General features: G+C 38.3%; 1 protein-coding gene across 2 annotated transcripts in view; it reads left to right on the forward strand.

The window, feature by feature from the left end:
• The first annotated feature begins 1085 nt into the window (after positions 1-1085).
• PRKD3 (protein kinase D3) overlaps positions 1086-12526 on the forward strand; it is a 69235-nt gene continuing 57794 nt past the window's right edge. Inside the window, exons 1-2 of one of the 2 annotated variants that reach the window (XM_072937913.1) lie at positions 1108-1245; positions 8339-9295. In XM_072937913.1, the coding sequence (XP_072794014.1) occupies positions 9008-9295 (288 nt within the window). In that variant the 5' untranslated portion in view covers positions 1108-1245; positions 8339-9007. Of the gene's footprint in view, positions 1246-8338; positions 9296-12526 lie in introns of both variants that reach the window. The other variant, XM_072937914.1, reaches the window with a different exon arrangement.

Below are 12526 nucleotides of genomic sequence, written 5' to 3' on the forward strand. Positions count from 1 at the left end.
TCTAAAAAAAATCGCTTTGGAGTAGATCAGAGTTATACACAATTTTACTTGCTCTATCTTTAATATAAATTATTTTAAAATTCTCATTTAACTTAAAATTCAAGGACATACACTAAGGTTGATGTCTTGGTATAAAAAGTAGGAACCCACTTAGGGTTTTTTTTTTTTTTTCTATTCTAAAAAAAAAACTGCCCTCCACCTCTGCATGGGGATGGATTGTTAGACCATCCGCTTGTCTCAAAATATTTGACTTAAGTACTTTGAGATGAAATTTGTACATAAGGAGAATTAGGTCGTTTCTGGGAAATGGGTGTGTCAGCTGCTCACGCTTTTCTCTCACATAAAACATGTATAATCTAACACCTCATGTATTTTCCCTCTGGATCTCACCCCCTCTGCCTCCCCCCCACCTCCCACATTGTCACTTTTGTCAATGTCACATGGAAGCCTAAGTTGGTGATTCTTGGCTGCACTTCACTCTTATGGTAGGGGACAAACTCGAGTTTAAAGATGGACAAGTAGGAAACAAAAAAACACATTGAAAGTAGAAACTTCAATGTACTCTGCTTTAGGTGAAGGGCTCTGGATGTATCTGTCTTGGTGTCCATTGCCCGGGGCTGTTATGCTAGACGGCCATCTGGAGGGCAAGCACTCGGCAGGGAAACAGGAAGCAGAAAGGAGATATCTCAGGGGGAAATTGCTCTCTGCTGCAGACCCCCTACGAGTTCTGCGTCCAGCTTAACACCTCTTGCCCCTTGCCTCCATCAGAGCAGACGACAAAAGAGAAAGAGGCAGTTCAGTAGCAGTAACGGGTATCAAGTACAGTGTGTAACTGAAGTAAGTAGACAGTCGCGCCCCGCTCTCCTGAGCTCACGGAGACGCCGGGACCTCGGAGGGTGTAGAGCGAGCCGCAAAGCGCCCGGAACTCCTGTTGCCCCCGCGTGGTGTCAAGACACTGAGCGACATCCCCGCGACGCTACCACCGCGCCGGGCCCGCGGGGAGACTACAGCTCCCGACAGGCCCCGCGCGGGCCGCGCGCCCCCGCCCCTCGCGCGCCCCCGCCCCGCACGCCCCGGCCCCCCGCCCTCGGGCCTCAGGACGGGACCGGGAGGAGGGAGGAGCGGAGGAAGGGGCTCCTGCGGCGAGCGGGATCCTGCGAGGCGCGTGAAACCGCGCTGGCGCCTGGTTCGGGACACAGACGCTGGCGGACGCGGAGTTTCTCACGACCGGCCGAGCCCGCCTCTGTAAGTAGTCGCCTCAGGGGGCGCGGAACAGACACCGAAAAAGTTAGCGCCGCCGCTTTGTTCTCCCGGTCCGTCGGGTGAGGCGGCGGCGCCCCCTCCCCCACCCGCCCGCCGGCACGCGGCGGCGGCGGCGGGACTCGGATCCTGCGCGGGGCTGGGCGGCGGCCGCCGAGGCTGGGCGGGAAGTTGGCGGGGCGCGCCGCGGGAGGAGCGGGCGGTGGGCGCAGCGGCGAGCGGGGGCGCCGGCGCGGCCGCCAGATGGGGCCAAGTTCCGGCGTGGGCGCCGACGCCAAGTTGGAGTCGCGCTCCGCCAGCGACCACCGCGCCCGGCCCCTCGGTCACAGTCTGTTACCGGGTCCCCCAAACTAGCCCTCGACGCCAGACCGGCGGCACTTAACGCTGCGGAATTTTGGATAAGCCTCTTTCCCTTTTCACTCCTTTATCTTGTACCCGTCTGAAACGAGTGAGGCAACGGTGCTCAGAGAACCTAAGCCCCTACACCTCAGTTTCCTGACTGTGTTGAGTTTTGCAAGTTGCAGCGTTGCTCCGAGTCGTTCTCACCCCCGGGAGGTTTTTCTTAAGATGAAACACTGAGGAGCGCGACTGTTTCTTTGAGCAATAAAAATAACCACATACCACTCGATTGCCCGTTGGATATTTTATTTGAAGTCATCGCAGTCAGAAGCATAGGCCTTGCCGTGTGCGGGCACGAATATAAATCGAGCGACAGCGTGTGTGAGACCTGCAGACTTTTCCATACACAGATTGATGGCTTGGACGTAACTGTCTCTTCAACCACACCCATCCCCACCGGAAATAAGACTATCAGTGTCATCTTTGATTAGGAAGGATAAGTTACACCCTATACTACTACTTTGTTCGACACAGCCTTAATGAGCTGTAGCCTCAAATGAAATGAAAACTTAAAATACCGTAATTCGTACCCTAGAAACTATGATTGTATTACTCTTACACTATTTCTACTTTGTACTTAATGCTGCAGTTCTTTTAAATTTTTAACAGCTGTGATTTTTGCTTAGATCAAGCCTACTTACCAACTTTACTGCAATATGTAAGGGGAATACCTGTGGATTTGCTGCTGGAGGCATCCGCAAGTTCCCCAGACCGAGGTCAAGGCCAGTTTTGCTTTGTAAAGGAACCCATTCTTCGTCCCGTTAGGATCTGGACTGAGAGCAAGCATGGAAATTCAGCCAAAAAGAAGTTACAAATTATAATGACAGTGTTTGAAACGTGTCACAGAAACCATCATGTTAGGTTTTGCTTCGGTAGGTAATATAGATGTGGTAGGCCTGATCCTAGGAGCCTGGAGTATTTGACAAGCCGATTTTCCATCCTAAGTTATATAATTTGGTATATAGCATTTAACTTTTGAGGATGACTCAGATTTAAGAATGTTGACTGCGTTATTATCTTGAAACGAATTTTTTAAGCATCCCAGAGTGAATCTTTTAAATATACAAATTGAATTTTGTAAGCTTTCAGTTTCATGGGATGACTCTTTGAAATAGAAATTTCTCTCAGTGAATTGTTTTCAATCTAAACACTGCCACACACAAAAAAAGCTTAATAAATCAAGTAATCAAGTTTTTGGATATTAACTTTTTAACAGTTGTTTAGGAACTGGAAAAAATACCACAAAGGATTGGTCATTTAAGTGCACTTTTCTTTATGGACGTTTTGTTCTCGTTTTAAAAAAGACATTCTAAAGTTGATGAAAATATTACCATATTGGAGTTAATTGCTCATTTTTAAAAGAAGCTACTTTTATGGAACTTGATATATGGGGAAATTATTGGCTAGCACAGTTTTTAATTTGATTTAATAATAATCAGAGTCTGATTATGTAATTCAACTTGAACTTGTATGTGCACCTCTTTGGAGCAGCTGACTCGTTAATGAAAAAACTTAATGTACTTAGGAGATGTTTTACTTTTAATTTCAGTGTAGAAAAAAGTTTTCTCCACTTGTGTGGTTAGTTTATAGTGGCCATATGTGAGAAATTGCTCATTGGCTATCAGCCAGTCAGATTTCTCCCATACCACTGGTGCAAAGAGAGGTGATGAAGATACATGAAGCTCAACATAGAGTCATATAGCATTGCCAGACTGGCAGTCTGTAATCTTATTACTTGTCAGTGCCTGAGCAGAGAGCAGACATGGTGTGCTCTCTCTAATTTTCTCTGACAGTGGAAAAGACTGAAATTCAAATACCCTAGGTCTAGATGAGCAGAATTTTAGCAGCAACAATTTAGTTGAATGCTAAGCTCTTAGGAGGGAAAGTATTATATTAATCTAGGGTAATGGTTACATATTTGAAAATATGTAAATGCTATGAACTATGATTTTTAAAAACCAACAACAGTTCATTTGAATTTTTTATATAATATAAAAGCAACATCAGGATTATTCAACAATTTAAGCCTGTATCAAAGCAGAACATGGAAACTGACTTCAGGACACTGGTATGTACTGCACTGAAAAAGGCCACGTGCTTTTTTACATAATAATACAGTACATATTAACAGGAGGGAAAAAAAGACCCTGAGTTTATTAGCATTCCTAGCACACAAAACTAAAACCAAGAAAACCCATTACTGGTAGGGAGTCATGGTAAATACTATGAATAGGAAAAAGCGTTTTACCCCTTCACTTTATCCTTTACTGAGTACAAAAATGATGCTGGCCACACTCAATAATGAACTTCCTTTTGAAGTATTTACTAGCTGGATTTGTTTTGTCTCTCTGGAATCCTCTTTGCTTCTCTCTGCTTCCCTGACTCCTACTTATCCTTTAGGTCTTAGCTTCCTTAAAGGCACCTTGCCTGTGACCCCAGTTGAAATTAGGTCTTCTCCATATACTCTGTCATATCACTTTTCGTAATTTATAATTGCCTTGCTATTTATGTAACTATTTGTTTAATGTTTGTGTCCTACATCACTTTGTAAGCGCCAGGGACAGCAGCAGCCACTTCTGTTTTGGTCACTGCTGTAAAACCCCAGTGTGTTTCATAATAGTCTAGCAAATAATGGACACTCAGTAAATATTTGTTGAATGAAAATGCTGCTATCAGAGCTTCTTATAATTAGAGGCTTTGCTAAGAAATGAGGTAATGTACGTGTAAGGGGGAGTTAAGGGAGGGGGAGAGAAAGAGTAGATCAACCTGTGATGTTACCATGAAGTAATTTCGATTAAGTCCTCTAACCTCCAGAGCCTTTGTTTTTACCTTGTCTTTAATAAAAGGGCTCAGATTCATTTAGTATACCATCTTTTGATCCCATTCAACAATAGTGACAGATTGTATAAGCTCATTTGAATGGAATATATGACAGATTAACTCCCCAAAAGAATATTTGAGATGTTCCAAATAAACATACTAGAAATGCTTGTTAGCTCATAGCCATTAGCAACAAACATATCTAATTGATATATAATTTATAAATTAGTAAGGTGTACTGTTCTTAGTTTTCTGGTTGAAGCATAAAGACAAAATTAATTAGAGTTATTAGATTCTTTTGATATTTAGTCTTAATATTTTGCACCCTATATCTTGTTGCATCTTACAGATCAAATCAAGATTCCATACGACGAAACAAGGAGAAGGAAAACAGATGGGATGAGTGGGCAGAAGCTAATAAGACAGCTCAATTAGTTTCTTCTATTTGTGTTCATGCTGAAACTTTAAAAAATATTTTTATGCAAAAGTATAACACATGGTTTACTAATAATTATCAATAGTTCTGATAGTCGATTGTAATTCCAAGACAGTTACGGGTATTTGGTTGATATTAGCATATGTTATAAAATGGAAATATAGTGGAAAGATATCTATCAAAAATAGATCATTATCGGACACATAAGTGTGTTGTATTTTGAAGTATTTAACCTGTATACGATATTATTCATAGATGTTTACTAACTTTTTCAAGCTTTTTTTCAGCTTTTTGAAACTACTCAGATCAGGTATGTTAAGGACCTCATTACCTCATAAGAAAACGTGTTCTCGTTAGATTGTTGGAGGTGAAATGAAGTAATATAAAGAATGTGGGCTTTGGAGTCAAGGAAGCTTTTGTGTGAATCCCAGTTCCATCACTTATTAGCTGTGTACTTGTGGGCAACCCACAATTCCGAAACTCTGATTCCTTCTTTGTAAAACTGAGGTAAACAAATCTAGGGTCACAGCAAGGATTTAATGAAGTATCATATCTCAGTTGCAGTGTTTAGTGTAAAGTAGGAGCTTAATTGTTAATTCCTTCATCTAATTACTGTGGGAATTGCTAAAACTTACTGAACACTTACGGTAAGCCAGGTACCATTGTAGGTATTGTACATGCAGTAGTAGCTCAGTCCTTGTAATATCTTGTGAGATAAGTAAGCAGTGCTGTTATCTTCATTTTACTGCTGTCCTCTGCAGTGATATTGAATAAAACCAGTTGTTCTCTTAACACCTTTTCAAATATTTGAAGACCATTATTCTATTTGGTTTTGTTAAACGTACTTGTCACATGACATTGTTTTCACCTTTATCTGGATACATACTCTATCATTTTTTAAATCAGTATAGCGCTAAAAAATGTGGACTGTAAAAATAAATACGATGGTAATATATGCTGACTTGCAGCCAATATACAGATTGACGCTGATGTGTTCACAGTGTTGTGGGGGTTTAGGTTTTCATTGGTTCTTTTAGTCACCCATTATGTTAGCAGCTCGTCTTAAACTCTTGGGTTGATAACTCCTCTAATGAACAGGCTCTGGGTCAGCATTTCTCCATTTCTATATTGCACGTTTAACTTTTTGAACTAAATGCCTAAGCTTTACACTCATCATTGTTACAGTTTGCTTGAATTTTCGTTTATTTCTCCTAGATTGTACCATCTGAAGATTTTATAAGCATATCTTCCATGTATTTATTGTCTTATGAATAATCGAAAACAATATAGGGCTAAGGGCAGAGTTCCAAGGCACTCCCCTAAGGACTTCTCTGAGTTGATACAGAGCAGCAAACTTACCCAACTACAGTATCGTGCAACTCACACCCAAGCGACATATTTACAAAAATAGCATGGAATACCATCTTTGAGTACTGTTTCTGCCAGAATACACTATTTTTTTTCCTGGCTTTGCTAATTGTGTGATCTTGGGCAAGTACTTTAATCTCTAAGCCTGTTTCCTCAACTATATAATGGGTTGTTGTGAGGATTAAATGAGGAGATACATATGGAGTGCTTAGAACAGTGTCTGGCAGATAGAACTCAGTTACTGTAAGTTATTATTTCCTCCTTCTGAAAAGGCTAATAACCACTTTTTCCCAAGGTAGAAATGTAGTTGGCATTATTTGTTCTATTTAAATTCACGGTGACATGAATCATTAGTGATCATTGTACTCTTTTCTAGGTATTCAAAACCCATTTGCTTTCATAATCTGTTCTCAGATTTGGCTGAGGGTTAATGTTAAGTTTATACGTGTGAAGTTTCCAAAATCTGTTTCCCAACTTCTCCATGCCACAAAACTTGAAGCACCTCTTACCCATCTCCAGGCCTTGATTATTTCTCTCTTTCTGAACTCTTTCTCCAAGATTATAGGAGTTAGCTTTGTGATTGCACTTGCTAATTGCTTTAGCAATATGAATGGATTGCATCTTGCACTCAGATAAAGGTGTTTTGTCTCTCTTACTCACCAGGCTTAGGTTTCGGTTCTCAGTGCTCTTCCGCAACTTTAGTTTAAAAACTGAAGGAAGATAAGCAAAATATAAGTTGAGCAAATCTGCCTTCTCTACATGCTCTCTCAACCTTAACAACATCCTCTCTGAGCAGTGATTCTCTCAGTTCCTTGTTCTCTTTGAGAAATAGTATGTTATTGTGAAAACAGCACTTGGTAGGAAAGTATGAAACTTGGGTCCTAATTCTCTACCTCTTAATAGCTGTTGATGCTGGGAAAGTTACTTTATCTGCTTTGTGCTTTAGTTTTCTCACCTGCAAAAATAATATTTGTGCTGTCAAATTCCAAAGAGATACCATGAGTTAGAGTGTATGAAACATTTACAAGATGTTAAGTGCTATACATCATAAGGTGGATAAAAATTATTTATTTAATGTAGCTCTAAAAGCTTTTGTTATCTTTAAGCAGTTTTTTCTAAGCCTTAGTTTTTCCTGAACTTTCTCATTCCTAATACTACATCCATTTGTTTTTGCTTTTCTATTAATGTTCATCCTAATTTGTTTACCTCCCTTAACTATTCTCCAGAGATTCATTCTACAACCACACTGGATGTTTCACTCTTTTTCATCATTGGAATTATTTACAGGTCTATAGATAGAATTTGAATGGAAAGATCCATCTCTTGTGAGCCATGTCACTTTGCCATGGGGGTCACTTAAAATTTTTTTCTTTTGAACTGTCCTTATGTAAAACTCATACATGTGTAACTGTGCTAAGTGTTCTTTTTTACTTTTAGAAACTTTTTATGGGGAGATCGAAATCGAGATTGCTTTCCTCCTACGTTCCTGCCTTAAGTATGTCTTCTGCAGTTCTTTGTATGCCATGTAACTGTTTAGTATATGCCCTCCTGCTTCCTTAGTTTTCTGAAAGAGATCTGTCTACAAAGCAAGTCAGGACTCATGTTTTGGCAGAATTAGGCTTTTAGTAGGAAGAAGAATACTTTTATCTATGTTAGGACAGTATTATACATCTTTTGTATGGCAGAGTGGTATATACTTTATTTCTATGTGAATGTCCGTTTTACTTTTTTTGGCCCCTTCTATTTTTCTGTTTTTGTCATAACTCAGTTGTGTATTTGTGGAATGAAAATGTTTTGATCTGCAAGTTTCAGGTAATAGGGAGGAATTCCAGGGATACTCTCTTTGAGCAGGAGGCTCTCCCTGAAATTATGCCTGTAGTGAAAAGTGGCTCTGATAACTAGACCAAAAAATGGCTACCCATTAGGATTTATTGGTGAATTATAAACATACAACCAAAAATTACCATTTTTAAAAAAAGTATAGAGATTCTTGTATTTTTGAAATAATATCAAGTGAGTATAAAGTATTAAAATTTTTTAAAAAATTTATTCCAGGCTGACTACATTTCAGAAAGCATCAACTTTTCATGATGGACCCATTTATCAAATGGAATATGCCTGTACTACTTTAAAAAGCTTTGTGCTTAATCCTGGAAAATTTACTCCCCTAAAATGAAAATGAAGACATTTGAGAAGGTGATTTAAGGTGTGAACATTTGAGGAAGTGTCCCATTAAATCAGTGAACCACAGGATAAGTACTGAATAGATTAATCCTAAACACTTACTGTTTTTTTAAACCAGGAAGATTTCATCTTGACAGAAAAACAGTTTTTATTCATTATGTATTTTATGAAACTAAAAGAGAGAGACAAGAATAGACTTAAAAGAAAATAGATGAAGATGTTCAGTAAATAAGCAATGTCAGTTCTCTTCTGATGAGAATAATTCCGTGATGTTAAATCCTTTCCAAATCCCTGGTTGTGGTCCTAAAGACAAGATTCTTTTTTGATGGGACTGATATTACGGGAAGTAGGACCTTTTGTGAATTCAACTCACAGTTGAAGAACTTGCCATCATCAGCATGAGTGGTTTAAAAGAGGAAATAAAGAAGCTTTCAACTAAATCGAAAAGTACAGTCATTTTTTTACTGCTGTGATTTTAAGGCCTCCTCATAACCATTGAAAAAGAATTGACAACTGTTTTAAAAGACTTAAAAAAGGCAGATGTCTGCAAACAATTCTCCTCCATCAGCCCAGAAGTCTGTATTACCTACAACTCTTCCTGCTGTGCTTCCAACTCCTTCTCCGTGTTCAAGTCCTAAAACAGGACTCTCTGGGCGACTCTCTAATGGAAGTTTCAGTACACCATCACTCACCAACTCCAGAGGCTCAGTGCATACAGTTTCATTTCTACTGCAAATTGGCCTTACACGGGAGAGTGTTACCATTGAAGCCCAGGAACTATCTTTATCTGCTGTCAAGGATCTCGTGTGCTCCATTGTTTATCAAAAGGTACTTACTGTGCATGCTATTTTTGTCAGTATTTCTAATTAATATTGTTTACAATGCTTTCCTATAAATTATACATGCAACAATGAGTTAACACATATGGATCAATCAGTTGTTTATTGATTCTGAGCATTTTGGGAATAGTCCTAATAGACTAAAAGCCTGAAGTCTGAAATTTCAGAGTCTTAACAGCTGGAGCCTATATCCCAGCTTTAAAATACTAATTATTTAGTTTGTCTCTTTAGTAAAGCAGGAAAATCATTGTGAAGTCAAGAGGACTTAAGAAATCTTACTTGTTTTCAGAGAAAACAAGAGGTAGAAGGAGTAAAGCATCAAGGTGGCTTACTAAAAGGATGGGACCTAGGAGCACCTGAGGCCAGGTCCATACCTTGTTCTTCCTGGGTGCCCTGTATTCTGCCCTTTTGTATATCCTCCTCTTTCTTCCCTTTAGATCCTGATTTTACTTAAACTGCTGAGGGCCACTCTCATTGTCTCTTAAAAATAAGTAAATGAGCTTTTAGTAAATATCAGAATATGTGAAAATTTGAAAATTGAGGGTTATTTTGTTTATTTCCCATCCATCCATCCCCTGCCTTGTATGATACCATTTTTTAAAGACTCTTAGCTAAATATCTTTAATAATTTGATGGAAGAGTTGGTATGTTCTGTATTATCAAGAACTTATGTATATAGGTAGTGTGAATCAGTTACATTTTCTTTTTTAATGGACCATGCCTGTGTTTCAAATTTGTTTCAGACAAATTAGCATACTTTGGTTTAAAAATCGTATCAGTAAGATTAGTATATTTGGATTCACGCCCCTCATTTTACTGTTTTTATTTCAGTTCCTATGCTTTGTATAGTTTTTCCTTATCTTCTGTTTTTATCTTCTGGTTTTACCTTATCTTATGTTCTGTTGTAATTAACAGTCCAAAAATATTATGTGGTTCGTAAAAATGACCTGTGTCTTCTGCGTGTTAGCAGTGACTTATCTATTTAAATGTGGCCTAAAGTAAGGTTAAATTTCCTTTCGTAGGTCTGTAGAACCATCTATGTGTCTTTAATTATCTTTGCTTTTAATGTCCCTTTCATCAAATATTAGCAGGGGTTTTTATAAATATTTTTGCAAAAATGTTTTTAATTTAAAGGTAAGATTTTAACTTAAATAGCATTTGTAACTTTAATGTTTCTCTTTTTGAGCCCATTGAAATTCATAACTAATGTTTTGGTAGAGTCTGTATTATTTAGTTTTCAATCTTTGGGAATTTCACTTCCTTCTTACATTTGTACAGAGGCATACAGATTTTCTACAGGATTATTTTAGAATTAATATTACTTCCTCATTAATATAGATGTGAGAAGTTGGTCAGGTGGGTCATGTTCTTGGGAAACTAGATTAAAAGTCATAATCCATGAAAAATTCATATGAGGTAAAGAAAATAAACAAGGTATGGCTCCAGAAAAGATAATTCAGGATAAACTTTATACAAATATAAAGCATGTTGATTATGGAGGTAACCAGCATAAAATGAATATCATAGGGAACTGAATTTGAATCAGTACTATAGTGGTATGGGGATATATTTGGCAAAAATATATAATAATATCTGTGGCATAAACTTACTACACACTTTTACATGTGCTAGAATCCTAACTGTTGTTTAAGTGTAGTAAAAAAGAGTATTGAGCTTGTAACTAGGTCAGCTCTGTTGTTTATTAACTGTATAACCTTGTATATGTGACTTGACTTTTCTGGATTACATTTCAAGGTTTATCAGATGATTGAGTTGGGATGATTTCTGGTGTGTATTTCTAGCTGTGAAATTCTGAATCATTTAATCTAAATTTAGGAGTTTCAAGGGATTGCCTGCTCAGGTCCTAACTGGAAAGAAATCTTAAGGGAACTAGCTCAGATTCTGGAGTTTAATAGAGAGTTTCATGGATCCCTAAGTCATCTGGGAGATGGAAAAACCATGTCAGAAGTTTTTTTCTTTTTACCTTCACTCTTGTCTTTGGTTCTTGCTTGTAATCATTACCTATTACTTAATTACCTATACATGCACAGCTCCAGGTTAACTTCCAGGACTCTCATGGGCATACTTGCTTTTCTTATGTCTGTTATTAGTAAATACATTTATTGACCTTTTAAAGATAGAGCACTGGCTAAATTTTAGGAAATGAATTAACCAGATGTTGTCCCTTCTCTCAAAAAGCTTATAGTCTGGTAAGGGAAACTGTCACCAGACTAAAACATGAGAAGTAAAAAGTGAAGTTGAAATAAAAAGTGCTCTTCTCAGGTTGAAAAAGAATGTGGAAGGCTTCATATGAAAAGCAGCATTTCTTTTGATACTTAAAGAATGAGCAAGATTTCAGTAATATGAGAGGTAAGGAATACATTCCAAGGGAAAAATATCAGGATGAGCAAGGATATGGGAGAGGGAAGGAGGAAAATTATAATTGACAAACATTGAGTGCTTATTCTGTGTCAGGAACCTAACACACACTTAGTGCTTAATCCTCACAACTGTTTTTGGTGCATCTCACATAGTTAATTTTTTTTCTTGTAATGAGAACTTTTAAGATCTATTCTCTTAACTTTCAGATATAAAGTATTGTTAACTATAAATTTAATGCTGTATATTACATTGCCAGAACTTACTTGTCTTATAACTGGAAATTGGTATCCTTTGACCACCTTCACCCATTTCTGTACCGTGTACCCTCCGTCTCTAGTAATCACCAATTCTGGTTTTTCTAGATTCTGCATGTAAGTGAAATCATTTGAATATTTGTCTCTCTCTGCTTGACTTCTCTCACTTAGCGTAGTGCCCTCAAGGTCCATCCATGTTGTTGCAAATGGTATGGTTTTCTTCATTTTATGACTGAATAATATTTCATTTTGTGTGTATATACACACATACCCCACATTTTCTTTATCCATTCTTCTGTCAGTGGACACATAGGTTGTTTCCATGTCTTGGCAATGGTAAATAGTGAAGCACTGACACAAGGGTGCAGAATTCATTTAAGATAATGATTTCATATCCTTTGACTGTATACCCAGAAGTGGAATTGCTGGATTGCTTGATAATTCTATTTTTAATTTTTGGGGGAACCTCCATACTGTTCTATAGTGCATGCACCAATTTACGTTCCCTCCAACAATGCACGAGGGTTCCCGTTTCTCCACATCCTTGTTAACCCTTGTTATCCTTTTGACAGTAGCCATTGTAA

Source organism: Vicugna pacos, chromosome 15 (genome assembly GCF_048564905.1).
Source record: "Vicugna pacos chromosome 15, VicPac4, whole genome shotgun sequence".
Classification (NCBI taxonomy): domain Eukaryota; kingdom Metazoa; phylum Chordata; class Mammalia; order Artiodactyla; family Camelidae; genus Vicugna; species Vicugna pacos.